Here is a 26,232-nt window from a genome sequence, read left to right on the forward strand (position 1 = left end):
GGAACGTTTCAGCAACACAGCCTCATTTGTACCTTAATATTATTTGCTTCATTTTCTATCCCTTGATCTCATTTTACAATGGTAAAAACAAAACAAAAACCTCCAAGCTTTGATTAAGATGATGGCTAAACTCAAAATTTAGTGTCTCTGTGGACTTGCTGTGTGCCTGTCTGGACTTAACATTATGCCCATTGTGTCAGATTAATGAGTTATAACTACTGATAGAACACTGCTTTTCCCCCCTCTCACTTTTTAGTTGTTTTCCTCCAACTCTTCAGCTCTAAGAAAATGGAAAGTGTTTTTATAAAGTTTTGGTACTATTATTTTTCTCATATGAATCATAATTAATATACTTAAATTAGTCTTGTCCTTCAAAAAAAGCACCTTCCTCAAAACCTGTTTGGAATTTTTCCTTGGGAATTGTTTTCAGAACGAGTTACCGTAGCAAGGAAGTTTTATTTCACAACTACTGATTCTTTGGCCCTGCACAGTTTCTCATTTTGTTTTCCTTCCATTTGGTTCTGTACTGTCCTGCTTCCTGCATGTCTGTGACCCAGTCAGTGGCCCCACATCATCAGAGGTGCAGACATACGCTGCGCTAAAGGCCAGTCAGTACACAGTGCGGAGAAAGTGTGAGCTAGACATAAAGCCTTTCAGTGCCCAAAGTGCAGCTAACACACCAATAAAGGCCACAGGTCAGAATATCAAAGATGACTTCTGTTTCAAGATACTTCATTCATGTAAGTTTTGAAATGCTAGCTAAGGAAGGATAAAATTGCTAAAACACTTCTTCATTCTCTAGCAAAGACACATTATCTAATGGAAAGTACATTACCTTGAGATCCAAGAGACTTGGGTGCTAGTGCTAATTCTACCATAATTAGCATTGTGATCTAGGGCAAGTCCTCTCCTATGTTCTGGGCCTCAAGGTTACAAATAATGGCTAGCACTATGCCAGGTATCACTTCAAATGCTTCACAGAAAAGCATTAACCCTTAATTCTTGCAACAACCCCATGAGGATAACTGTTGTTATCTGCATTCTATACATGAGGAAATGGAGACACAAAAATGTTATGTGACTTGCACAGAATCACTCAGCTAATCGTGATGAAACTAAGATTTAAATCCAAGCAGTCCGACTCTAGAATCCACACTAATCGGACCACATTGTTTTGTCCATTCGCTCCTAGGCCAGCCTATAAAATGACTAGCAGATGGTGCCTGAGACCCCTTTGTGTTCTGATATTCAGTTAATGAAATGAAGTAATTATGAAAGACCAGTTAACTTTTAATTGCTTAAAATAACAACAGTGATGAAGCTTTACTTCTTATTAGGTTTTTTTTTCCATTCACTTACCAAGGTGGGAAAAGGTGGGTGGGACAGTGAACACATGCAGTATTGTAGCTGGTAGCTATTGAATTTCAGATTCCAGGGCTCTTGGTCTTTCTCCAGAATCAAGTTACACATAATAAATTTGGACAAGTTTACAGGTGCAGTAATGAAAGCTTATTTTCAAGACCGACACAAATCCAACTTTTCCAAGTAAATGGCATAATAATTCAAGCAGTCAGTGTAAACATTCCTGCAATCAATGGTTCCTTTCCAATTTGGGTAATCACGGGAGACTGTGTGAACTGAACTCAGTAAAGCAACAGCTAGAACTGTTTTGAACTTCAGGTGGGCAGCAAATTGATAGAGATTTGGAGACATTTTTCTTCTTGTTTCTGCTCTTTAATTTTTTTTTTTTAATTTTGAAGGTATAGGGTCCTTCAGTTGTAGTGTGTACTTCAGTCTTCTTATCTTCTAAATTGCATTTTGAAAAGGAACCACCCTGAAGTAGAAATTCTTTTCTGTCAGTCGGTTTAAAATTGGCCTGTGTTGCTTTTTCACCTGACTGTTGGAGCTGCCATTATCAAGTTACTGCACTTTAGTCAAATAACCCATGCCAGGGTGTACGTATTTTATTTTTCAGTTAATTTGCCTTTCTTGGTAACTTAAATTCCTTAAAATTTCTTTAAGGTGTCAACTTCTTAATTCTATTAACAATGATGATTTCTGTCCAGACATACACATTATGAAATTTTTACTCCATGGTATTTTTATCTTAGTCACATAGTTTACTATTTAGATTTCAACTTTTCTTGCTAGGAAGGATAAGCTAGAAACATAAAATAAAAATTTTTAAAGCCAGAATAGATTTTAAAATATGAAGATCATTGTAAATCAAATAAAAGTAATTTGGAAACTAGTCAAAGAAAATTAGAATTTTCCAAGCACAGAGATGGCCCTTTGATTTTCCACTTCCCACCTCCACCCTCACAACATTTATATTCATCTGTATATAGTCTGAGTAGACAGCACTGCAACTGGAGCATAATGGTTTTCCAATTAATATCCTCAGAACTGTTCTTTTCCTTAGATTTGCATTACACACTTAATTGAGGAAAAGACATTCACATTATTTACCTAAATACTTTTGAATATATAATTTTAATCGTAGCTCAACCAGAAACTCTTGTTATTTTCATTCAGAGAGTTCAACCATTGTAAGGAGAAATCTTTTTTGTGTGTTTGCCAAATATCAAGTTTCTGTTAGCAAAACTACATTGTAGAAAATTATAAAATACTAAAAAAAAACAAAGAATAAAGACCAATAATTTTTAAAACGTTACTGAGCCTATTTCCTGGAAGACTGTCTGGTTATTGCAATCTAAGCTTACTGCTTCTATAACTCTCTTTTCTTATAGCTCTTGAAAAACTATAACAAGGAAGAGGAATATATTTTGGAAGCAGAAAAGAAAAAACTGGTAGAAGACCAGGAAAAACTGAAATCTGAATTAAAGAAGACTTCAGCTGGTAACTTTGTGTGCATATGCCAAAGTAGAAAGAGAATGAGATCTTATGCTGTTGCACTTCGCTGTTTTCCCTAAAACAAAAATAATGGCTTAATGTTCTTCTGGCTAAAATACCAAGAGTGACCTATTTATAAATTCCTGCTCAAATATGAAGTTAAAACATTGTTTCAGCCAAGAGAAACATGCTCTGTTATACAGGAAAACATGTAGGTGTTTCAGATCTGTGTTGTAAATACAGATGTTCCTGCCTTAGCAAAAGAACTATGTTCCTGAAAAGTTGCTTGTAAACACATTTTTGGAAGATAAATCACATTTTTCTGTCATGGTATATTGCTCCTTTGAAAGAAGGAATCTCAGGGAGGCGGTTTTGGTTACAAGAAAATATTGCTAATCTCAAGCCCTAATATTTCCTACCTGCCAGATATAAGGAGAGCATTCCTTGAAAGAAATGGATAGACATAGAATAAGAACAATCTGGGATGTTCTTGTAGAATAAGAACAGTCTGGAATGGAATGTCGCATTCCAAAATACATTGCGATGAGGATTTGGAGTGGAGCATCCTAACTTCATTTCCCTGGAGGGAGCTATTTCTTCTACATTTTTTGTTTTTTGCAAAATAATTCTGCTAGTATGTTCTTCATCTTAGCTAAAGACCAAATTATTATTGCCTGCAGCCGCATAACACAGAAAAGTAGATACACCAAGTCCAACATCATCCCAGGAAACTGTTCAAGTTTGTGGTTTGACCCCAGGCAACATTCCTGCTTGTAACAGATATTCCTCGATGTTGTCCAGACACTGGGGAACCTCAGCCAGTCAGTTAAGATAATGATCAGTGCATAGACCTCCAGTTTCAAGTCTCTTCCACTACTTGAATGTTGGAGGTACATTGGAGAATGTTCAATGATTGAATCAAGGACCTACTTTATGCCATTTGTAAATTTAATTTTTTTAAATAGGCCTCGGCATAATTGAAGTTCTCTGTAATATAACTTGCAAATCGATAATCTATTTATATTGTTTGGATAGAGTTTACATCAGCAAGATGTATTTGAATTTGAGATGGAAAGTCTGAAGATAAAAGCTAATTCTCTAAAAATAAATCAATGGGATATTTCATGTGATATAAAATTTTTTAGTGACTTTCTACTCATTTAAAGTGAAAAAAAGAAAATCAGAAGATAGTTGAGAGGCAGTTAGTTAAAAACTAAGTAAGTTACTCTTCTAGACAAAGTGGCAGCTACAGTACAGCCCAAAAGTCAAAATCTCGTCGGAGTTGGTGCTGTTGGCTTTTCTGCAATTCCAAAAGGTTTGGAACATGATCAAGAAGTTTTCATATTTGTATGAAAATAAATCTAGTAATCACCTGCCCTCTATGTTAGAGATCTGAGAAGAGAAAGTGTTCTTTTTTGTGCCCAACACAAATATTGCTGCTAATCCTTCTGAAGAATGCAAGGGACTATTTTCAAAATACCTTTAATTAGTTTTAAAAAATTGTTTCCAAATCTTTCTTTTTTTCACATCTGCCAAGGATTCTTTTTCTTATGTTATAAGCAGGGTGGTACAAAAATGAAAAACAAGAATAAGTTGTGTACTGTGCTACACCTCTCTGCCCTGGCCAGATTAGTTTCTTCTACCTTTCAAAAATGCCATCTTTAAGAAATTTTGAGCCTTAACTTCACAAGTCTGAGATATAACCCTAAACTCATCATTTTAGAGTAACATAAAGAAATTCAGCATTTCTTTAACAGACAATTTAGATGTTTGGAGAAAATAAACTCTTTGATAATATAGGCATTGTATTTATAATCGGATAACAAGACAATACTAGCTTCTGTGTTTGAAGTGTAGACTGCCAGGCTGCTTTCAAAGTGAATCAGTGTTGGGGTAAAAGCAGATTTTACCTGTTTGAGTATGTACTGTTGGGTTCCTACAAGGTGTGTAGTATTTTATGAACACATTGTATTTACCCAAAGTTATTTAGGTAACATTATTAATGACCTTGAGCAGATCAAAGTTCCATTTCTAAAGGGCGTGTGTGTGTGTGTGTGTGCATGTGTGTGTATGTACACATATACACACAATATATATATATATATATATATATATATATATATATATATATATATATATATATCCTTGGCTATGTTCTCTTGACTTACACTGCTCATATTCATTAAGGCAAGAACTAAGAAATTACATAAAGTAATAGTACAATATTTGGATGAATTTAGCAGCAAAATGCTTTGTACATAGTACCATTCAAAAATATTAACTGATTTCTAAAGATTGAGAGTGTTAACGCCGACAGTGCTTAAGAAATGTTTCAGAAAATTCTTTCGTATTTGAAAATCAAGTAGAAAAGCATTGTGGTTTATTTTTTTAATAGGGGTAAATAGAGTATTTTCCATGCAATTTGTTTTACCCTTGCTGTTTCTTTAAGTGAAACATTTTCTCCAAAGCATATTAGTAGAAATAAAGCGTAAATACAAACGTTTTTCTAGCTGGTTAGCCCCAAGTTGGCAAAGTAGTATTCTGAAGGCAGGTATTAAGAACACTGTATCAGTAGTGCCAAACTGCACCAGTTTTTAACCACCAACTCAGATTTTGACCAGCCTCAGTAAATGACCTGTGTTTCAAGGCAGTACCATGACCCTAGCAATCCAAAAGTGTGCACCTCCGCAAGCACTTAATTTCTACTCGGCACTAACTTAGGTGTAAGGACCTGATCTGTCATTTTTAATGATCTGTTTAACAATAGTTCTGATGTCCCAGTGTGTGGAATAATTGGGAAATGGCACTGCCATGAAAAATGAGAACTTAAGCTTTGAAGAATTTACAGAACTCACACGCTTTCATAATGAAAATAGATCTTGTATGTAATGGAAAGCTTACACCCGAGGAGATTGGCTTCAAAGGACTCTTTCAGGATAGCCAGTGTATTTTTTCTTATAAATAAATACCGTCTCAATATTATTCTTACAACTGGAGGAAGTATGCACCGTGTAATCACCGCGTGTATCCAGGCAGTGGTAAAGGTAGATAGGATTTTGAAAATGATGGAACTGCATGTGGCAGTGTCTACTCTTCATTCTTTTAGGAGCAGGAATATACTCATAACATGCTGCCTTAGAAAAGTTCTCAGGGCTGCGTCTTACAGTAGAGCTTGAGCACTAGTATATCTCTCCTACATAAAGGGGAAGAAAAAGAATAGTAGGGCAAATCTCTTGACCCTGCCTTTATTCTCTTTCTTCCTTCCTTTTTTCCTTCCCCTTCCTCCCTTTCCTGTCCTTCGTTTTTGTCCTTCCCTTCCTTTCTTCCCTCCCTCCCTTCTTCCTTCCCTTCATTATTCTTCCTTTTTTTCTGGGTTCTTTTTTTCTGTCAACAATTTTTTAAAGAACTTTTCAAATAATTCATTCATGGCAAGACTGTTTAACATGGAACTTAATTAAAACTGTTCTTAAATGGCATTCCAGTTGAGTATAAAGCAAATTTTTAATGTCTCCTAAACAAAGTGTATACAAACAGAACAGAAACTGAATGTAAAAGCCCATCTGTACACCTAAGTATTGGCAGCTGTAACAAGGACCTTAGATTTGGAACAGGAAACAGAACCTTCTAATCCTTTTTAATCTAGTTGATAATTCCTGGATAAATACTTCATATCACCATGGCTCACCTTGAAACGAGCTAACATTTCATTTACAGACCAATTTCACTACCCTTCAAGATTTTAGAGTAAAAAGGGAAAAAAAGTCATCATCCTGTAAGTCTAGTGATAAGTCGTACTAACACAGGGATCCGGGAGTGAAAACACTTGGAGTGCTTTTCAGGAGAAATTAAACATCGAGACAAGAGAGAAAATTACAGAGGAATTACAGTTCTATATACGAGTAACCCTAAATTCCTGCCTCTTGAGTCTTAAATCTTAAACAAGAATAAGACATGTGCTTTTTATACAAATTTAAAACTGGGTTTCCAGTTCCTTAAAAGAACTATTTGAACCGTCTCTCTCTCTCTAAAAATAAATTATCAAAGTCTAACCTCAGCATGTTTTACAATTGTAATTCTTATGGCCATGAACTGAATTATCGCTAACTTGCAGTTACATCAAAGCCACCATCTTACTATAAAATTGTTAATGCTTTTAAAAATTTGGTAGTTTTGGTCATACTATATTTTTTGCCTTATTACCTTTTAATGAGTTTTTATGTTTTGAATAAGAAAAAAAATGATTTTCCTGCTCTGTTTATATATCTGGAAGTTTCTGCTTCTTTGACAGCTGCTTCCTTTCTTTTATTAACTGAAGAAAACACCATATTTAAAAAGAATAGTATGGTTTGTTTGATGGATGTGACAGTAGGCTATGTGTAATGAATAGCATGTTAATTACATAAAGCAAAAAAATATATGACCCATCCTTTCAGTTGGGTTTCAGATCTTAGGTTTTGGGGTTTTTTTTTTCAATAAAGAATGTATTACCATTTATTAGTTTATATTATCTCCACATGTGGTTGATGTTATTGTCAAACCAGAAAAAGGGTGCTTGCTTGCTCTAAGACTACATTCCTGGTCCTAATATATCATGGGGACATTGTATCCTATTTGGCTTTCTGTTATTTTCCCATTTAGTTGTGATACTTTTCTGTGAGCTTCTTATCCATTCCCAGGGCCTGTACATGTACAATAAACCATTTGTGTCCCCCAGTGTCCAGGCGAAATAGCTGTGGGGAACATAGTAACCTAAGACAGAAATTCAAGGATACTTTAAATATCATTGACAATACCAGCAAGCGTAACTGATGCTAGCTACCCTGAGAAAAAGCTTTTATAATCTCTACAGAGGGGCATTAAAGCAAGAGGAAACAGTCTCTTCCCTAAAGAGTTTATAGTCCAGATGGGTTGGTCCAACATATATACATAAAATGAGTGTGATTCATTTCCTCCGTGTGATACTTTTGTTAGTCTACCAAAACCATGGAGTGGAGAGTGCTAAGTGCATACTGAATCCAGGAATGTTGCAGATGATAAGATTGTAATCAAGCACAATCCTCTGTTGACGGACATGTAGATTGGCAGGAAAATGAGTGAAATGACATTACTGTTGTGAGAAGAGCAAAGCATATAGTGAACTGGTGTGTCAGAAGTTGCTATGTCACCCTAGGATACAATCAAAGATAATGCTGTAAAGTTTACAGGCCCATTGATGGAGCCCCTAAAAAATTGAGGGGATAATTAATCAGAATGCTTAGGTGTTTTTCCCTACTGTCTTATTCCCCACCTAGATGTGCATGATTGCTAAAGGCCTTCACAGTAAATACCTTTATATATAGTAATTGTATCAGTACAATTGTAATTGTACCACCAAGTGAGATACAGAAATTAAGCTGGACAACTCTAATCTGAAAACATTTTCAATTGGGAAAAAAAAAATCACCAAACTCTTAATAAGGGTTATAATTGGCATGTACAATGAAGTTTGTTTTGTGGAGTTTAAATTATTTTCTGTAAAGAATTTCTTCTATTTGTACAGTGAAAAATGATAGATTTTTGTTGTTTAAAAGAAAAACAACTCCCAAATATCCAGGTATAACCCAAGGCAGTAGTTTTTTGGCTTAAATTATCTAATTAATTCACTCTACTCTCAACTTTACTTTGAGAATAGATACTAAATATTAGAAGTTGTTTAACCTTGTGCTAAGTTACATTGCAAAGTCTGTGAAAATACACTGGTAGTCTTGATCAAGTCACTGACTCTTTTTAGGCCAGTTTTCTGTAAAATGAGGGAATGGACTAGTCAGCCTTAAATGTCTGTATAGCTCCAAATAATGTAATTAAGGAGAAGTGACCATCAGGAACTATTTTCATTGTTGGCTTTTTGACCTTTAAAATTATATTTATTTTTCATGCGAGAAAACTTCTTTTTTCCAATTTTTTTTAATTAAAATTTATCGGGGTGACAGTGGTCAAGAAAACTACATAGGTTTCAAGTATACAGTTCTATAATACATCATCTATATATTGCACTGTGTGTTTACCACCCAGAGTCAGTTCTCCTTCCATCACCATGTATTTGACCCCGTAGAAGAGGGTAACTCTTCTACCATCTGCCCTCCCCCCTTCCCTCTGGTAACAACTAAACTGTTGTCTGTGTCTATGAGTTTTTGTTTATTTGCTTGTCTTGTTCCTCTGTTGCTTTCTGTTTTATACCCCACATAAGAGTGAAGTCATATGGTTCTCAACTTTTTCCGTCTGATTTATTTCATTTAGCATAACAATCTCAAGATCCATCCATGTTGTTGCAAATGGCAGTATTTCATCTTTTCTTATGGCAGAGTAGTATTCTATTGTGTGTATACACAAGAGAAAAGTTTTCACCATAACTTCCCTTCTTCCAGCCTGAAGTTCAGCAAGTGGTTAATTAAACCATATTTTTGACATTAGAAAAATGTTTCATGTAGTCTTAGAATCATAACGACAGGACCTGGCATGTTTTATCCACCCTTTAGCTCGTAACCCAAGTGTGTTATATGGAATGGGGCCACAAACCTTAAATGTTTAACTCCCTTGGATTGGACATTGGGAGAGGAAAGGGTATATGCCAGTAAACATAATCATTTCTCACTAGTGTTACAGTGTGGTTGTTTGTTTATAACATCTATTGGAACCATTGATATGGAATGATAAAACTCTGCAGGAAAGGAGAAATGATTTGAGTAGAGAAATCAGCATTTTCTTTTCATTATAAATATTAGGGAAATTAAAAATGAGACTAGACCTCTAGAGATCTTTGTAGCTCTGAGAGCTTTTGCTTATGGGATTATCACACAAAGTAGTCATATATAGTTTAAACAGAGTACCTAAATTTCTATTTCTTTTTTATTTTTATGAAAGTTTTACATATACATAATCTTAAAAGTCAAATACAAGACTTAAAATGAAAACAGCAGTCCCAGAAGCCCATCCGCAGAAGCAACTATTCAACTCATTTAGCTATTTCTTCTGATACGCACCTCCAGCTTTCTAAACACAGTGTTTAGGTAGTTATTTCTTGATCTTTCACTGTATGGGATGTTGTCGTTGACTTTCTTATATAGAAGAGAAGGACTTAGGACTCAGGACGGCTCTCTTATCTCACCCAATGCCTCCCACACACTTCCCATCCCCTCATCCTTCCAATATAAACTTATCAATTTTTGTTACATCAAATTATTATGACTATATATCTATTCATCATCATTATGGTTACCCTTCTGTCTCTTTCTCGTGTTGCTGCCCTCTTTCCTGGATTCCATGTTTTCCACTTTCTGTTTACTCCCTCCTTCTGGTAGAGCATATCATCTACTAGCTTCCTGAGAAAGAGTATATGAAAGGTAAACAATTTGAAGCCATGATGTCTAAAAATCATTATTTTCTGAAAGTCATTATTTCTGAAAACCATTATCATTATTTTAGCCTCACTATTGGTTGAAAAATGTTTAATCTTGGAAATTTGAAGGCATTGCTCCATTATCTTCTGGTTTCTATTGTTTCTGTTGACATATCCAGAGTCATTCCAATCTCCGATCCTTTCTGTATATGACTTGTTTTACTTTGTTTTGCTTTCTGGAAACTTATGGAATCTTATGTCTGTCCCCAGGGTTATGAAATTTCATCTAAAGAGAGATTTTAGGAAGCATGCAGAATCAATAAGATTTGGGAAATGAGGAAAAGTAGAAGTTTAAGATGACTCCAGGTTTCTAATTTGGTTGACTAGGTAGGTGATGCTTTTTTTAAAAAATAATTTTTTTTAATTTTTCCGTTACAGTTGACCTACAATATTGTATTAGTTTCAGGTGTACAACATAGTAATTAGACATCTCTATAATTTACGACATAATCACCCCGGTAAGTCTAGTACCCATCTGGTAGTGTACAATTATTACAGTATTATTGACTATGTTCCCTATGCTGTACTTTATATCCCCATGACTGTTTTTCTAACTGGCAGTTTGCACATCTTAATCCCTTCCCTTTTATCACCTGTCCCCCTAAACCTCCTCCAGTCTGACAACCAACAAAATGTTCTCTGTTTCTGTTTTGTTCATTTGTTGTTGTTTTTTCCAGATTCCACATTAAGTGAAATAATGTAGTATTTGTCTTTTTCTGTCAGACTAATTTCGCTTGGCAAAATACCTTCTAGCTCCATCCATGTTGTCACAAATGGCAAGATTTCATTTTTTTATGGTTGAGTAATAATATTCCATTGTATATACGTACCACCTCTTCATTATCCATTCATCTATCCATGGACACTCAGGTAGCTTCCGTATCTTGCTTGTTGTAAATAATGCTGCAGTGAACATAGGGATGCACATGTCTTTTCGTATTAGTGTTTCAGGTTTCGGATGAATACCCAGAAATAGAATTGCTGGGTCCTTCTTTGTCTCTTGTTATAGCCTTTGTTTTAAAGTCTAGTTTGTCTGATATAAGTATTGCTACCCCCACTTTTTGTTTGTTTGTTTCCATTTTCATGATACATCTTTTTCCATCCCTTTACTTTTAGTATGTGTGTGTCTTTCAATTTGAAGTGGGTGTCTTGTAGACAGTATATGTATAGGTCTTGTTTTCTTAATCCATTCAGCCACGCTACCTTTTGATTGAAGCATTTAAATCCATGTGGATTTAGAGTGATTAATGATAGGTACATAGTAATTGCCATTTTATTATTCATATTTATATATTTTTCCTCCCCCATTTCTTCTTCTTAAAGAAGTCCCTTTTAACATTTATAAATTCCTTTAGCTTTCTCTTGTCTGGGAAGCTTTTTATCTCTCCTTTGATTCTATACGATACCCTTACTGAGTAGAGTAGTCTTGGTTGTAGGTCCTTGCTTTTCATCACTTTTGAGTATTGTGTGCCAGTTCCTTTTGGTGTGCAATGTTTCTGTTGAGAAATTAGCTGACAGTCTTATGGGAGCTCCTTTGTAGGTAACTACTTGCTTTTCTCTTGCCACTTTTACGATTCTCTCTTTGTCTTTAACTTTTGGCATTTTAATTATGATGTGTCTTAGTGTGGGCCTCTTTGGGTTCCTCTTGTTTGAGACTCTGTACTTCCTGGGTTTGTATGTCTATTTCCTTTGCCAGGTTAAGGAAGTTTTCCATCATAATTTCTTCAAATAGGTTTTCAATCCCTTGCTGTCTTCTCCTTCTGGTACCCCTATGATGCAAATGTTTATACGCTTGATGTTGTCCCAGAGACCCCTTAAACTATCCTCATTTTTTTGGATTCTTTTTACTTTTTGCAGTTCTGATTGGGTGTTTTCTGCTAGCTTGTGTTCCAAATCATTGATTCAGTCCTCTGATTCATCTATTGAACTGTTGATTCCCTCTAATGTATTCTTCAGTTCAGTTATTGTATTCTTCATTTCTGACTGGTTCTTTTTTATGTTTTCTATCTCAGTGTCTGTGTTTCCTATCTCTTTGTTAAAGTTCTCACTGTGGTCATCTACTCTTCCCCTAAGTTCATTGAGCATCCTTACAACCAGTGTTTTGAACTCTGCATCTGGTGGATTGTTTGTCTCCATTTTAGTTCTTTTTCTGGAGTTTTGTTCTGTTGTTTCATTTGGGACATATTTCTTTGTCTCCCTATTTTGGCTGCCTCCCTGTGTTTGTTTCTATATATTAGGTAGGGCTGATACATTTCCCAGTCTTAGTAGAGTGGCCTTATGTAGTAGGTGTTCTGTGGGGTCCAGTGACACCATCTCCCTGGTGACTTAAGACCGGTATTTCAGGTGTGTCTCTTGTGTGAGTTGTGTGTGCCCTCCTGTTGTAGTTGAGCCTTGGTTGCTGTTTGGACATTGATGGAAGGGACTGATCCTTGGGCTGATTGATTGTAAGGACTGGCCGTGACTACAGTAGAGGAATTGTTGTGCAAGGGCTGACCCCATAAAGCAGGATTCGCTTTAGCAGGACTCTGGTGCCTGCCCAGTCTGCCCTTGGGGTGTGTCATTTGTGGAGGTGGTTGGGTGGTGCTCTCATGTGGTCTGAAGCTGGCCACAAGTGTGTTGGTTCTGGGGCCTCTTGGGAGGGGCTCAGTAGGTGATGCTTTTAACTACAGTCTGAACCAAAGGAGAAGTGGAGTGCTTTCTTTTATCTGGGGAGAGGGGTAGTGGAAATAATGCATTTTGTTACAAATATGCAAAGTTTAAGGGGCTATCAGGATAACCTAGTGAAATACCCAAAGAACAGTTGGAAATACAAGTTTTAAGCTTGAAAGAAAGGTAGTCTCAAGAAAGACTCTAAACCAGGGGTGTCCAAACTGCGGCCCACAATCCATTGTTAATTGACCCGCAGCAAATTCCAAAAATATATTTAGTTTATTTAAATAAACCAGGTGAGGCAATACATACTTCACCTCGAGTGAGTGGCCCGGCTGTTCGTGTATTTTACCGCATATGGCCCTTGGTGAAAAACGTTGAAAAAAGTTTGGACACCCCTGCTCTAAACCATCATACATATGGACCTGATGGTTAAATCAAGGAGTTGATAAGTCCTAGTCAAGGAACACTGTGTTAAGTGAGAAGGAAAAAACCTGAACACACATACCAATGTTTGAGGATTAGGTTGATTAGAATCGTCAGAGGTTTACCTGACAGCTATGCACCTCTGATCATTTAATTCTCAATCATTTCTTTATTAAAAATTTTCTAGATTCTAAATGATACCTCTACTTTTCAGTGTGCATTAATAATATTAAGCCTACTGATGGTCTAGATAGTGAAAAAAAATGCTATGTGTAATTATAAAATTTTCTTCTAAAATTTTACCCTTTGAAAGATATTTTGAAATTGCACAAAGGAATAGAGCAGGGGTGTCGAAACTTTTTTCAACGTTTTTTACCAAGGGCCGTATGCGGTAAAATACACGAATAGCTGGGCCACTCACTCGAGGTGAAGTACATATTGCCTTACCTGGTTTATTTAAGTAAACGAAATATATTTTTGGAATTTGCTGCGGGCCAGTTAACAATGGATTGCGGACCGCAGTTGGCCCGCGGGCCGCAGTTTTGACACCCCTGGGATAGAGTGTATGAGAACTATGTGGCGAATGTGAGTTGGAGGAATGAGGAAACTGCAACTGAGAAGCCAATACTGTATTGCTCAGCCATGCTCCCTCCTCTCTCCCAGAACTGCTTCTCTTATTTTTGCAACTTGATCTTCAGAAGAAATCTGACAGTATTTTCCTTCACTTCCTCCCTCTCCATCTGGTTTCACTTTCTTAATTGTTGGTAAGACATTGCTGTCAAAGGTTAACTTTACTCAACACTTCTGAAGATTTATATTTCATATGTGTCGTTTCAGTATGTCTTCACGTAGTGATTTTCCTGGAAACATTTACCCCTTTGCTCTCTACCCTGGGGGAGTAACAATAGCATATTCTTCAGCTTCGTAGAATGCCCTGCAACCTTCATGAACCAAGTACTCCTCAACATTTCTTATAGGATCAGTTCCTGGGATTTGGGATTCTGCAGATGGCTGTGTGCTCCTGCAAAGTTGCATATTATAGGGATTGTATTACCGTGTTTCCCCAAAAAATAAGACCTAGCTGGACCATCAGCTCTAATGCGTCTTTTGGAGCAAAAATTAAGACCCGGTCTTACTTTACTATAATATAAGACCCGGTCTTATTATTATGTGATATAAGACCCGGTCTTATTATTAATTTTTGCTCCAAAAGACGCATTAGAGCTGATGGTCCAGCTAGGTCTTATTTTTGGGGAAACAATGGTAGGTTGGTGCAAAAGTAATTGAGGCTTAAAAGGTTAAAAATAATTGCAAAACCACAATTACTTTTGCACCAATCTAATACATAGCAACATGGAGTGTCTGCTAGTTCCATGGATGAACTTTGTACACTAACCGTGTACAAAGTATTGTCCTGGATGCTCTGAGGGATACCAAGATGAATACATTGTCATCTAAGTCCTCAAGGATGTCTAGTGAGAGAAGTGATAACATCCAAAGTAAAGGTATAATACAAAGGGCTTTGGTAGCACAGAGGAGAGAGTGATGGTTTTACTGACAGTTGAGGAAAAATTCATGGGGGAGGTGTTATTTGAGCTGAATCTGGAGAATGAGAGGGATTTCAGAAACAGTGTCTTCCCCTCGCCTTGGGAACACACATGAACAAGGATGAAAGGCCACTGTGCCTGAGATTATGGATTATGGCAGGCAGAGTGGAACTGATGAGGCTGCAAGAGAGTGGAGACAAGACGGTGGGAGCAGCAGCCATCCATGAGGACCCTGCTTAGAAGTCCAAAATTTGTTCTAAAGTAAGACAGAGGCAGCAGCAGATTTTTAGCAAGAAAATACAGAGCCAGAAACAGTCTTTTGCCAAATAATTTGTGGACAGAGATGTAGATTAGAAAAAAGAGAATAAAATAACTCTGAAATTTTTAAATCTATTTCAGAATTCTCTTTCACAGTGTAATTGTTTAAAGATGGTGAAAGCTAACTAGAATTTGGGAATGTGGAGTTTAACTCAGACTTAGTTGAAGACTGGCTTTCACTTATTAGCCTCTCTGTGATCTTGGGGAAGTGACTGTAAACTGTAGTTCTTCACAGAGTCATTGCATACACACCGCACGTGGCCCAGTGCCTCGTCTGTGTTACAACTTAATTGCTAGGTATTATTATTTATTTATTATTATTATTATTCCTGTTCAAAAACTTTACATGTTAAATAGGGAATAACTGAAGCAAGAAAAAAAAGTTTAGACTTTAACTGTTAATCTAAAAATTGATGTCAAAACTAATTTCAAACATCTTTCTCAGGGTTAGGGATGATTTTTCTGACACTGTCTAACCTTCCACATCCATTTGCCTTTTTTGTATATCGTAATAAAATTGTCAAGTTTAAGGTAGAATCTTTTACAAGCTTCTAAATTGAAAAAGATGAAAAGACCTCTCAAAGCCTGATCAAAAGGAAAATGCAGTGTAGATGTCTGAGATGTTCATTTGCTAATTAAATCTGGGGTTGATTTATAAAACCAAAGGGTAATAATAGCAGCAATTTTTCTGTGGGTGTCTTGGAAATATATTGATCAGGCCCAGGGTGTTTTAATTGGCCAGTGTTTAAAGGTGATAAACACCAATGAGATGAGTTAGTTTATCTTTAGAAGCTAGAGCATGAGTTTTTGCTTTAGAGGTTGCTTGATAGGGGCATGTGAAAATCTAGCCAATCTCAAATCAACATACCCAAAATTGAACTCATCATCTTCTCATCCAAATTATCCCTCTTGGTTCCTGACTCAGTCACTTTTAAAATGGATAGAAAGCAGTAAGCTAGAAAAATGAGGTGGAAAATTAAAGGAGGAAAAACCTTTTCTTCCTAAAACTAATTAAATCTTACTGCAACATCCCCTATCAGTATAGATAGCCTTTGTTCGTTCTATAAGGAAAATTGATAGAGATAAAATGGGAAACTTATTAGGAGGTTTCTCAAAATTTCAAGTATAATTTGGACCGTCTTCTCATGTTCTGATAGTTTATAGTTATTTTGAGTAAATTTATAATTTAAGAGAAACTGATAAAACTTACAAGTGTTGGTATAGAACAAGTCAGCAAACTATGGCTTATGGGCCACGTCCAGCCCGCTGCCTTGTTTTTATAAATTACATTTTATTGGAACAAAGCCACCTTCGTTCATTAACTTACTTTCTGTGGCTGCAGAGTTAAGCAGACTAAAAGTACTTACTATCTGGCCCTTTACAGAAATAGTTTGCTGATCCCTATTTAGGGTCTTCAAATAAAGAAGAGAGAACCTTTTTCTGTATAAATGAGATGATGCTAAAAAAGATTTGCTTCTGCTGTTAATATTGTTAAAAAATTTGCTGTGTACCTAGGTGCTTGTTGAATGTATATTGATCAGATAATTTAAGAAATTATATGCTTACGTATAGTAAAACTAGTTTGTTTATCATCAACGTAAATTGATTCCTTCAATTATATGATGGGTTGGTAATTCTTATAGATTCCACATGTTGCTTTTGCTTACACATGAAATTCTTTTATAAAGGATACCCTTTTCCAAGCTATTTGTTATAACCTATGCTTACATAGTGCTTTGCCTAAAATGTACATCCTGCTTTTTAAGCACAAAGCCAACATATTAATATAGTTTATAATTATTCTTTACTAAGTAACAGAACCAAAATTGTTTTCTTAAATACATTACTTAGCAACCTAACTAAGGTTAATGAAGGAAGTCTTTATGCATTTATTGGTTTTTTTTCTTTTGCCAACAGTATATACAGTGGGGCTGATTTTATGTATTAAATTGGAAAGCCTACTTAACAGTTCCCTGGCCCAGAGTACCAATAACCTTTATAAGTACCAGCGTGCCTTAAGTCCATGTCTTTTCTAAACCCAAAAGCACTTCACCCACAAACCTCATTCATGTTCCCAGTACCCTAGAGGGTATGGGTAGGCATTAGGAAACCTAGTGGTTGGTAGAGAAATTGAGACACATGCAAAAAAAAAAATCATTGATCTCTCCTTTTTTGCATATGAAAAATAGAGCTATATTTAGTTGTATCCATTAACGTTTACTCTGTATTATAATTACTTGTGCAGTTTTATTTCCATTCCAAAATGGCTTGCTCCTCCTCTTGCAGAGCAAGCAGTCTTCTAAAACGTGTTCCCCTTTAGCTCTGCCATTGGTTTGGCTTCTTCACAATGCCACTAGAGCCATTTTCAGTACCACATATCTGACTATGCCTCTGCACTATTTAAAACTCTACATTGGTGTCTGTCACTTTTACAGCTCTTCAGATCATGCGTGGCCTTGTGTGGCCTGTTCCCCAGCGTCATCTCTAGCTTTGTCCCGACCCTGGTCCAATATCAGTTTTATACTCCTACTTTAATAAATACCATAGTTTGTAGTTCTTTAACAGTGCTGTTTCATTATTTTTTACCTTTGCCCAGGGCTACAAGTCTGTCTCCTTAATGTCTTCTTTGCTCTTCTTTATAGCTGATGCTCCCTTCAGTTCCAGTGCTGCCACCTCTGGGAAGCCGCCCTGAAACTCTCTCCCTTCAGGCTGAGTGGAATGGCCTCCTTCTGGGCCTCCGTATTCCTGCTGGGTCACTTATTTGATAGTGCACTCTATAGAAATTATGTTTTTATTTGTTTTTCTTACTAGATTGTAAGTGCTATAAAGACAAATCAGCTCTGTGTCCCAGGATGCACTTAATGTTCCAGAAAGATGCTAGTAAATCTCACCCCAAACACTGAATTGGGTGCCCTCTCTTACCTCCTTACCCAGCTTAGATTTCATGGTTCATCGTAATTATGTCCTTGCAAACCACTTACTTACCTCCTTCCTCTCCCTCTCCTGCCCCTCCGGACTCCACCCTCTCCTCTCTCAAGGACCTAGTCCTGGTAATACTTCAATATCCGTCTGTCTACTTGGTACCTGCACCCAAGTCTCTCAGCATTACTGGAGGGACTGACTTCTTGTTTGAAGTAAATGGTCACTAAATTCAAATGGGCCCTCAGTACTGTATGACTGCCCTATTGCACATCTCTAAAATCTTTACTTTTCCATTCTTCAAAACTATTTTAGAACTTTTCATCTCATTTCTAAATTCTGAATCCGTCTTTCTTCAGTGGGTACAACGAATTAATAAGACAGCTTCATCTTCTCACCAACAAAACTACTGTCTTCTCCCAGCTGGGCTTGAACTCTCTTCCTGTCCTTGGATTATAGTGGATTAAGTATCAATGCTCTTCTAGTGCTATGCATCCCATCCCCACTGCCTTTCTCAAGGATGTTGTTCTGCAATTACTCCCTCACTTCCTGTCATCCTACAAACGTCCTCTGGCACCTCCTATTCAAAAAAACAGAAACAAAAACCTCCCTTTGTCTTCCAGTTACTACTCCATTTCTCTGTTAAACTTCATTGCAAATTTCTTTTTTTCCTTCTAATTTATTTATATAGACGTAATTTCAGACTCACAGAAACAATGCAGAGTAATATTTTTAAAATTCCCTTGTACCTTTAGCTCAGTTATCCAAATGATCACATTTTACATTTGCCTTATCCTTTTCTCTGACTCTCTTTATATTATTCTCTCACTTATTACTTTGATATTTTCCAAATGGTAATGTTCTAATTTTCTTATTCCTTTTACATTTGTTAGATCCCATTCTGTTGTAAGGAGGAGCTTTCCTTTTTTTCCTCCAGTTATTTAATTGTTTGCTTGTTTAATATATTCAGTGGGTTGTAATACATTCTGAGCACATTTTAGTGTTCAAATTGTCTCAGATTTGGCCTTTTCAAACTGCGTCATTTTGCCATTACCATTTTTTTCATGCTCCTTTTCTATAAACACTTAACTTTCAGGTATAACAACATATTCCAAGCTTATCTAGTACATTTCCTCCTCCAGCCTTTGAATCCACCGTTTCTCCAGTGAGCGTTGGTTCCTTTAAGTGGAGAATGGTATTTAGAAAATAAAATCTAGACCGTAGGTGTGCTCATTGCTACTGGGGTATCATCATTCGAGGCCCCCTTCATAGACAGAACTAATAGCTTAAGTTTCACCTTTTTTGAGAAACTTTTTCTGACTATTCAGTCCAGTGTAGCTGCACAGTCATTCACTATCCCATCACCCTATTTTAACTTGCTGTATGACACTTATCACTCACTATTAGTTGGTTGATCTCCTTTTTTTGGTCAATTTCTATTGATTGATCTCTTTATCTTACACACACACACACACACACACACACACACACACACACCGCAAAATGAGTGTTGTAAGACCAAAGACCCTAGCTATCTTTTCAGTGTATCACCAGTACTTAGAAAAATGCCGGATGCCAGATTCCATAAGCTGTTGGCTAGAGGACCAAATAACTCCTTTGTCTTGGGGCACTTTCATATGTGTACCAGCTTTGTCCTGAACTCCAGGAAGCTTTGAGAGGGACTCGTGTTTCAGGGACTCTGAGCAGTTAGAGACTAGGAGAAGCAGCAGTTCCTTCTTCATAGTCTAATGAAAACAGGAGAGGTTTGTCCTTGCTGTTAAGAAGTTTAATTCTCACAGCCCTTCTATATCTATTGTACATACTGACCCTAATACATGATTTCATAAAAATTATTCTATGAACCTTAATTTAAATATTTTTAAGATATTTATAATCATATTGCCCCTCCTCTTAAATAACTTAAATATTTTACACATAGTTATATACATAAAGGTTAAATGTCCTATACTTTGATATTCTTGAAATGTATTAAATCTATGCTTCTTTACTAGAATATCTGCTTTTCCTTTATCCACTTTCTCACTGCCTTTTCCATTTTTATTTTTTAAAGATTTTTTTGGGGAAGGGGAACAGGACTTTATTGGAGAACAGTGTATACTTCCAGGACGTTTTTCCAAGTCAATTGTTGTCCTTTCAATCTTAGTTGTGGAGGGTGCCGTTCAGCTTCAAGTTGTTGTCCTTTCAGTCTTAGTTGTGGAGGGCGCAGCTCAGCTCCAGGTCCAGTTGCCGTTGCTAGTTGCAGGGGGCGCAGCCCACCATCCCTTGCGGGAGTCGAACCGACAACCTTGTGGTTGAGGGCCTTCGCTCCAACCAACTGAGCCATCTGGGAGCTCAGCGGCAGCTCAGCTCAAGGTGCCGTGTTCAATCTTAGTTGCAGGGGGCGGAGCCCACCATCTCTTGCAGGACTCAAGGAGTCCAACCGGCATCCTTGTGGTTGAGAGCCCACTGGCCCATGTGGGAATCAAACTGGAAGCCTTCGGTGTTAGGAGCGTGGAGCTCCAACTGCCTGAGCCACCGGTCTGGCCCTGGATACATTATTATTGACTGAAGTCCATAGTTTATTCAGATTTCCTTGGTTTTCACCTGATGTCTTTTTTTCTGTTACAAGATTTCATTCAGGATACCATATTATGTTTAGTATTCATCCTTAGTCTCCTCTTGGCTATAATAATTTCTCACACTTCTTATTTTTGATGACCTTGACAATTTTGAGAAGTACTCGTTAGGTATTGTGTGGAGTGTTTCTCTTGGAATTTATCTGATGTTTTTCTAATGAGTAGAGTGGGGTTATGGATTTGAGAGGAAAGTCACAGAGGTAAAATGCCATTTTCATCACTGCATCAGAAGTACTTACCAACATGGTTTATTACTGTTAATGTTGACCTTGTCTGTGGTAGTTTATCAGGTATCTCTAGTGTAAAATTACTCTTTGCCCCCGCCTTTCCATATTGTGTTCTTTGGAAGAAAGTCACTATTCTCAGCCCATATTTAAGCAATGGGGCGTTACGTCTCCCTCCTGAGGGTAGCGTATCTCCATAAATTATTTGGAACTATTCTGTACAAATGTGTCTATTCTCCCCTATTTATTCATTTATATCAGTATGGACTCATGGGTATTCGTTTTGTACTTTGAGTTATAATTTAATATTACTTTACTTATTTGTTGCTCAAGTTGTTCCAGCTTTGGCCATTGGGAGCTCTTCAGTTTGCTCCTGTTTTCCTATGATGTATCCCCATCATTGTGGATTTTTTTTTTTAATCTTTTTTTGAGTACTTTCTTATTTTCTGATAGTACAAGATGCTCTAGAATTGTCTTGCATATGTCTTGATCCAGTTCTAGAATGAGTGTTTTATGTTGTTTTTTTTTAACTGAACTGTATTCTGTTATACTATTTGTTTTGTTTTTGTTTTTTTAATTCTGAATTAGCATGAGATATTTGTAACATTATACTTTTATCAAAATATTTCAAGAATGGTCTGTTTGCTTTGTGACTGTCCAACTATCCTGAATATTTTGTTTTTTGATTCAAGATATAACTGTTTTTAGTTGGAAGCAAGTTTCCTATCAGGTGACTAGTATGACATCTCATTGTTGACCTGACATTTATTTTATTTTCAGGTAATGAACTGGTTTTACACAAGTAAATTTTTCAGATGCTTAATGCTAAGACTTTTCACTTATCCATTCTTTCCTTCCTTTAAGGAACATGTTTTAAGCACTTACCACGTGGTTGGCATAGTGCTGGGTGCTCAAAACAGACAAGACACATCTTTGTTTCTTGAGTAGTCCGTAATGCAGTGGGGACACAGATGCTCTTCAGCATGATAATGCTGTAGGAAAGGTACGCTCAAGATGAAGTAGAAGCCAACAGTGGAGATCAAGGACAAGTTCTTGACATTTTGAAAGATGAATATTAATTAACCAGACTAAATGGGAGAGAATGAGAAAGCCAGGGAGGTTAAGGGAGATGGGCAAGGATGTTTTCACAAAATGAGTAGCATGTAACTGAGTATGGCACTTCCAGTTACTACAAGGAGCTCAATGCAGCTGGAACATACAATAAGATAGAAGCAATGGTGAAGTTGAGCAGTCAGCCCAGAGTCCGTCGTGAAGGGCCTCATCTGCCATGAGTGGATGTTAACATTTTGGGGCACTGTTGGAGAGGTTTTGGGCAGAGGAGCAATCGCTTTGACAATACTGTGGACAGTGAATTCGAGTAGCCAGGAAACGAGGTGAGGAGTCCATTTGAATAACATGAACCAGAGATGAGGACAGTGGTGGAGTGGAGTTGATGCAGATACAAAGGAAGCATGGATGTGAGGTTAAAAGAGAGTGGGCAAAAAATATATATAAAAATAAAATAAAATAAAGAGAGTGGGCGATGAAGTGGTGAATAAAACAGACCTTACCTACATGTTCCTGACAATGTAGACATACAGGAAAATATCCGTAATGAAAACAGGGTCTAGTGAGTGATTACCGGTAAAGGAATAGTACAGGTGAGGATCAAGTACTGAGTAGCTCCAGCATATCACGTTCTCAAGTTCTCAAAAATAGAACCAAATAAACTGCAAAGAAGCTAACACTAGATGTATGGAAAATTTTCAAATTAAAATTGTTTTCCTCTCACTCAGTCCTTATAGCTGTTGTACCACAGCCCACTTTAGGTGTCCTGCCAGTGCCTCTAAAACTGTTCCATTTCCTGGAAGAGCTTAGCTGGTAGTGAGTGGCTGTTATCGCACATGGAAATTATAGTGACACAGAATATTTACAGAGTGCATTAGTCTCACCAGCTCCTCCCACTGTGCAAATAGCTCCATAAATGGAAGTTTGGCACCGTGAAAACCACACATATTTTTGGCCTGCTTACATGTCATTTTACAAGCATTATGGATTACTGTGTGTCACTGTAATATTAATTGAGGTTATTCTCTGTTAATAAGTGATGCATGTGCCTCAAAAAGTACCTGATGATTAGGACATAACCGAGTCTCTAATTGAATCTGGCCAGTATTGTCATGAAATACCTTAGCATTTCCATGAAGCCACTGTCAAGTGATAGCAACTCATTTCTGCAGATGAGAAAATTGAAATAGTGACTTAGATGTATCACCTCAACCCTCCTTGTCTAATAATGTCTTCCCTATATATTCTGTTTCCAAAATAATGTGGTTCAAAATAAAACAAGCATATTTAAATGTCACATAACAAGTTTATATAATCCCTTAGTCACGAACGCAGTTCCAGAAGGAGGCAGAAGGCATCCAAAACAGAATATTGTAATTTTTATAAAATGAGAGCTGGAGAAAAGACTGGGAAACAATCCAAAAGGCTCCTACACAACAACAGCCTCTCCTAATTGAAGTAAATTCAATAAGATAGTAATCATTAGGTTTATTAATATCCACTGAAATGCAAAACAAAATAAGAAATAGAGTTCATACCTTGGCTTGTAAGTGCCAGAAAAGCAGGATCGGCCTACAGTTGTTTTGTTGCAGTTTCATACTAGTTGTGATCAGAAGAATCTTCCGAAGAGGCTGTACACGTGATTCTCCAGCTCCTTTTACAGATTCATAAGACCACCTGACTCATTTTCTCTCCTAACAATTCATGAGAAAAATAGTATCTTTTAATAAGGAACTAATGAGTTTATGTCTCAGATTTATGCAGTTTCCTCAGTAATGTATTCATGTTAGAATTTAAGCATAAATCGTTTTTAACATTAAGTCCAACTCCTGTTTAATACAAGCTCCTGACCAACATTCTTAAAACCGCCATAATAGGCTACTCAGATGTTATTAGGTTGTAGAATCTTCTTTGCTTTTTGTATAATGGCAATCTAGGCTCTTAAATTTTTTTAGTAAGGTCCTAAAGATAACACGGTGTTTCATAGTCTCAAGTAGCCTCTATGAAGTGCCCTGTAGAACCCAAATTGAAAAGAATATATAAATCTGTATTTGCGGCTGTGATCCCGGTGAACTCTAACCACTCCAAAAACTCTCTTCCGTACCTACCCCATACATTTACCAAGTGACACGGTAAATTTGTCAAATTCAACCGTAATACTTAATTTAGATGTACGGACCTCTAGAAGTGATGTGCAAAAAATTACAAAGCTGTGCTGTGCAGTATGGCTAGCCACTAGCTACACATGGCTATTTAAATCAAAATTTAAATTAATTAAAAGTAAATAAAACTTAAAATTCAGTTCTTCAGTTGCACTAACTACATTTAAAGTGCTCAGTAGCCACATGTAACTAGTGACAACTGTGCTGGACAACGCAGATGTGCAACAGCGCAGAAAGTTAATTTGACAATGTTGTCTAGAAAGTACTGATACAGAAGGCATTTAGTTGATAGTGACGTATATTTATATGTTAAAATGCCGTGTGATGGCTTCTCACAAGGAAAGGCTACCAGATTGATTATAAATAGAACCTATAATTTCATTTCATTGTGCCAAAAAAGTGACTTTTAAATTTACAAATCCCACTTTCTTTCCTCAAACCCCTACCCTAAATGTTTTACAAATGCAGAATGTCTAAAGGCTACATGTGCAGAATTGTACATAGAGCTAGTTCCAGATTCACAGAAGTTCTCCAGTCCATCTTGTGCTTCTCCCTTCTACACATTTGCTCATTAGCTTCTCCACAATGTGTTGACTTAACTATCAGACACACACACACACACACACTTCTGTGTAATCTGCTGATTTAGACTGTCGCTCCTTGATGGACAAAGGCTAAAAGGTAGCCATTTTTGTGTATCATCTTGAGGTAAAGCCTTTAAGTGCCATTTGTACACCCCTGTATTTTTCAACTTTGTATAAGAAAGTGATTGTCCTTGTTCTTAAGAATGATAAAATAATTTCTTATCCCTAGTTTTGTTCAAAAGCAGACCCTTCTGATAAATGCTGTTCTATAATGCCTGAGTCCAGGCTAAGCCAGAGAAGGGTTAGGAGGAACCTGGGGCATCTTGTGCTAGAAAGTGAAATACTCCAAAAATGGTGGGGACATTATGTCAAAGGACATAGGAGCCAACTAAAGGGGGTTCCCACTGGCCAAATCTGGGGGGAAATTAAGTGTGATAATGAAGTGTAAATCACTGAAAAAATAGGAAACTATGAGTTCATACTGATGATGGATGAATGGATGGATGAGAAAGGAAGGCCCTTCTTTAAATAGCTGACAAATGTGGATGGAGTGGTGAAGCTGGAAAATCACCGTTTCGCAACCATAATAATAAAGATTGGTTTGGGCAAGAATTACCAATGGATGCTACAGATAAGAGGGAAGTCTATCAAGAAACAGGATGCTTACGTAGTCTTAATTGTCTTCCCACATATGACTTCTTAATTGTAAGGAGAAAAATAACTGTAAGGAAAAACCAGTGAGAGGCAGATGGGCCTCTGGATTGAGACCTTGAGAGCCAGTCAGCATCACTTATTTCCTATTTGTATGTAAGTGGGATGCATAAGCTGAATTTAGTCATGAGGAAACATAAGACAAAACCAAATGAAAAATATTCCATTGAAAAAAAAGTGACCTGTATTCCTAAAAATGTCAATATCTCAAAAGATGGGGGCGAGGAAGGCAGGGGAAGGCCGAGGAACCAATCCAGAGATGTGACAACTTAGTGCAAATCTTTGATCGAGGACTAGATCCTGGACTAGAAGTGAAAAATAAAAAATAAAAAGGACATAATTGGGACAATTGCCAAGATTGGAATATGGATGGTAGATTAGATAAAGTATTGTATTGATGTTAAATTTCCTAAATTTGGTAACTTTACTATGGTTATATTAGAGAATACCTTTGTTCTTAGGAAACGCACAATGAAAAGGAGTAAGAGGGCATAATGTCTGTAACTTATTCTCAAGTGGTTCAAGAAAATAATTGTGTTTGTGGAGAGAGAGTATATAATAACAAATGTACCGCATCAGTAGCAGTTAGGGAATTTGAGTAAAAGCTACAACAGAGTCCTCTGTTTAAGTCTTGCTGATTTTCTGTACATTTGAAATTATTTCAAAATAAAAATTGTTTAATTCTATTCAATGTTTTATA

At 36.8% G+C, this 26,232-nt stretch overlaps 1 protein-coding gene and 1 non-coding gene across 6 annotated transcripts in view; both read left to right on the plus strand.

The window, feature by feature from the left end:
- Positions 1–26,232, plus strand: part of LOC109454596 (B cell receptor associated protein 29) — a 51,582-nt gene that overhangs the window by 18,353 nt on the left and 6,997 nt on the right. For 3 of the 5 annotated variants that reach the window (XM_019745381.3, XM_019745383.3, XM_074340579.2), the window contains exon 6: positions 2,751–2,859. In XM_019745381.3, the coding sequence (XP_019600940.2) occupies positions 2,751–2,859 (109 nt within the window). Of the gene's footprint in view, positions 1–2,750; positions 2,860–10,498; positions 10,616–17,870; positions 26,228–26,232 lie in introns of those variants that run through there. The other 2 variants (XR_016021086.1, XR_016021085.1) reach the window with 2 other exon arrangements.
- On the plus strand, positions 5,925–6,054 carry LOC141567032 (small nucleolar RNA U109). Its single transcript, XR_012489432.1, has one exon. It is a non-coding gene; the product is annotated as a small nucleolar RNA U109 (small nucleolar RNA).

The sequence above is a fragment of the Rhinolophus sinicus genome, chromosome 4, assembly GCF_057876585.1.
Source record: "Rhinolophus sinicus isolate RSI-liver-muscle chromosome 4, RSI-T2T, whole genome shotgun sequence".
NCBI classification, from domain to species: domain Eukaryota; kingdom Metazoa; phylum Chordata; class Mammalia; order Chiroptera; family Rhinolophidae; genus Rhinolophus; species Rhinolophus sinicus.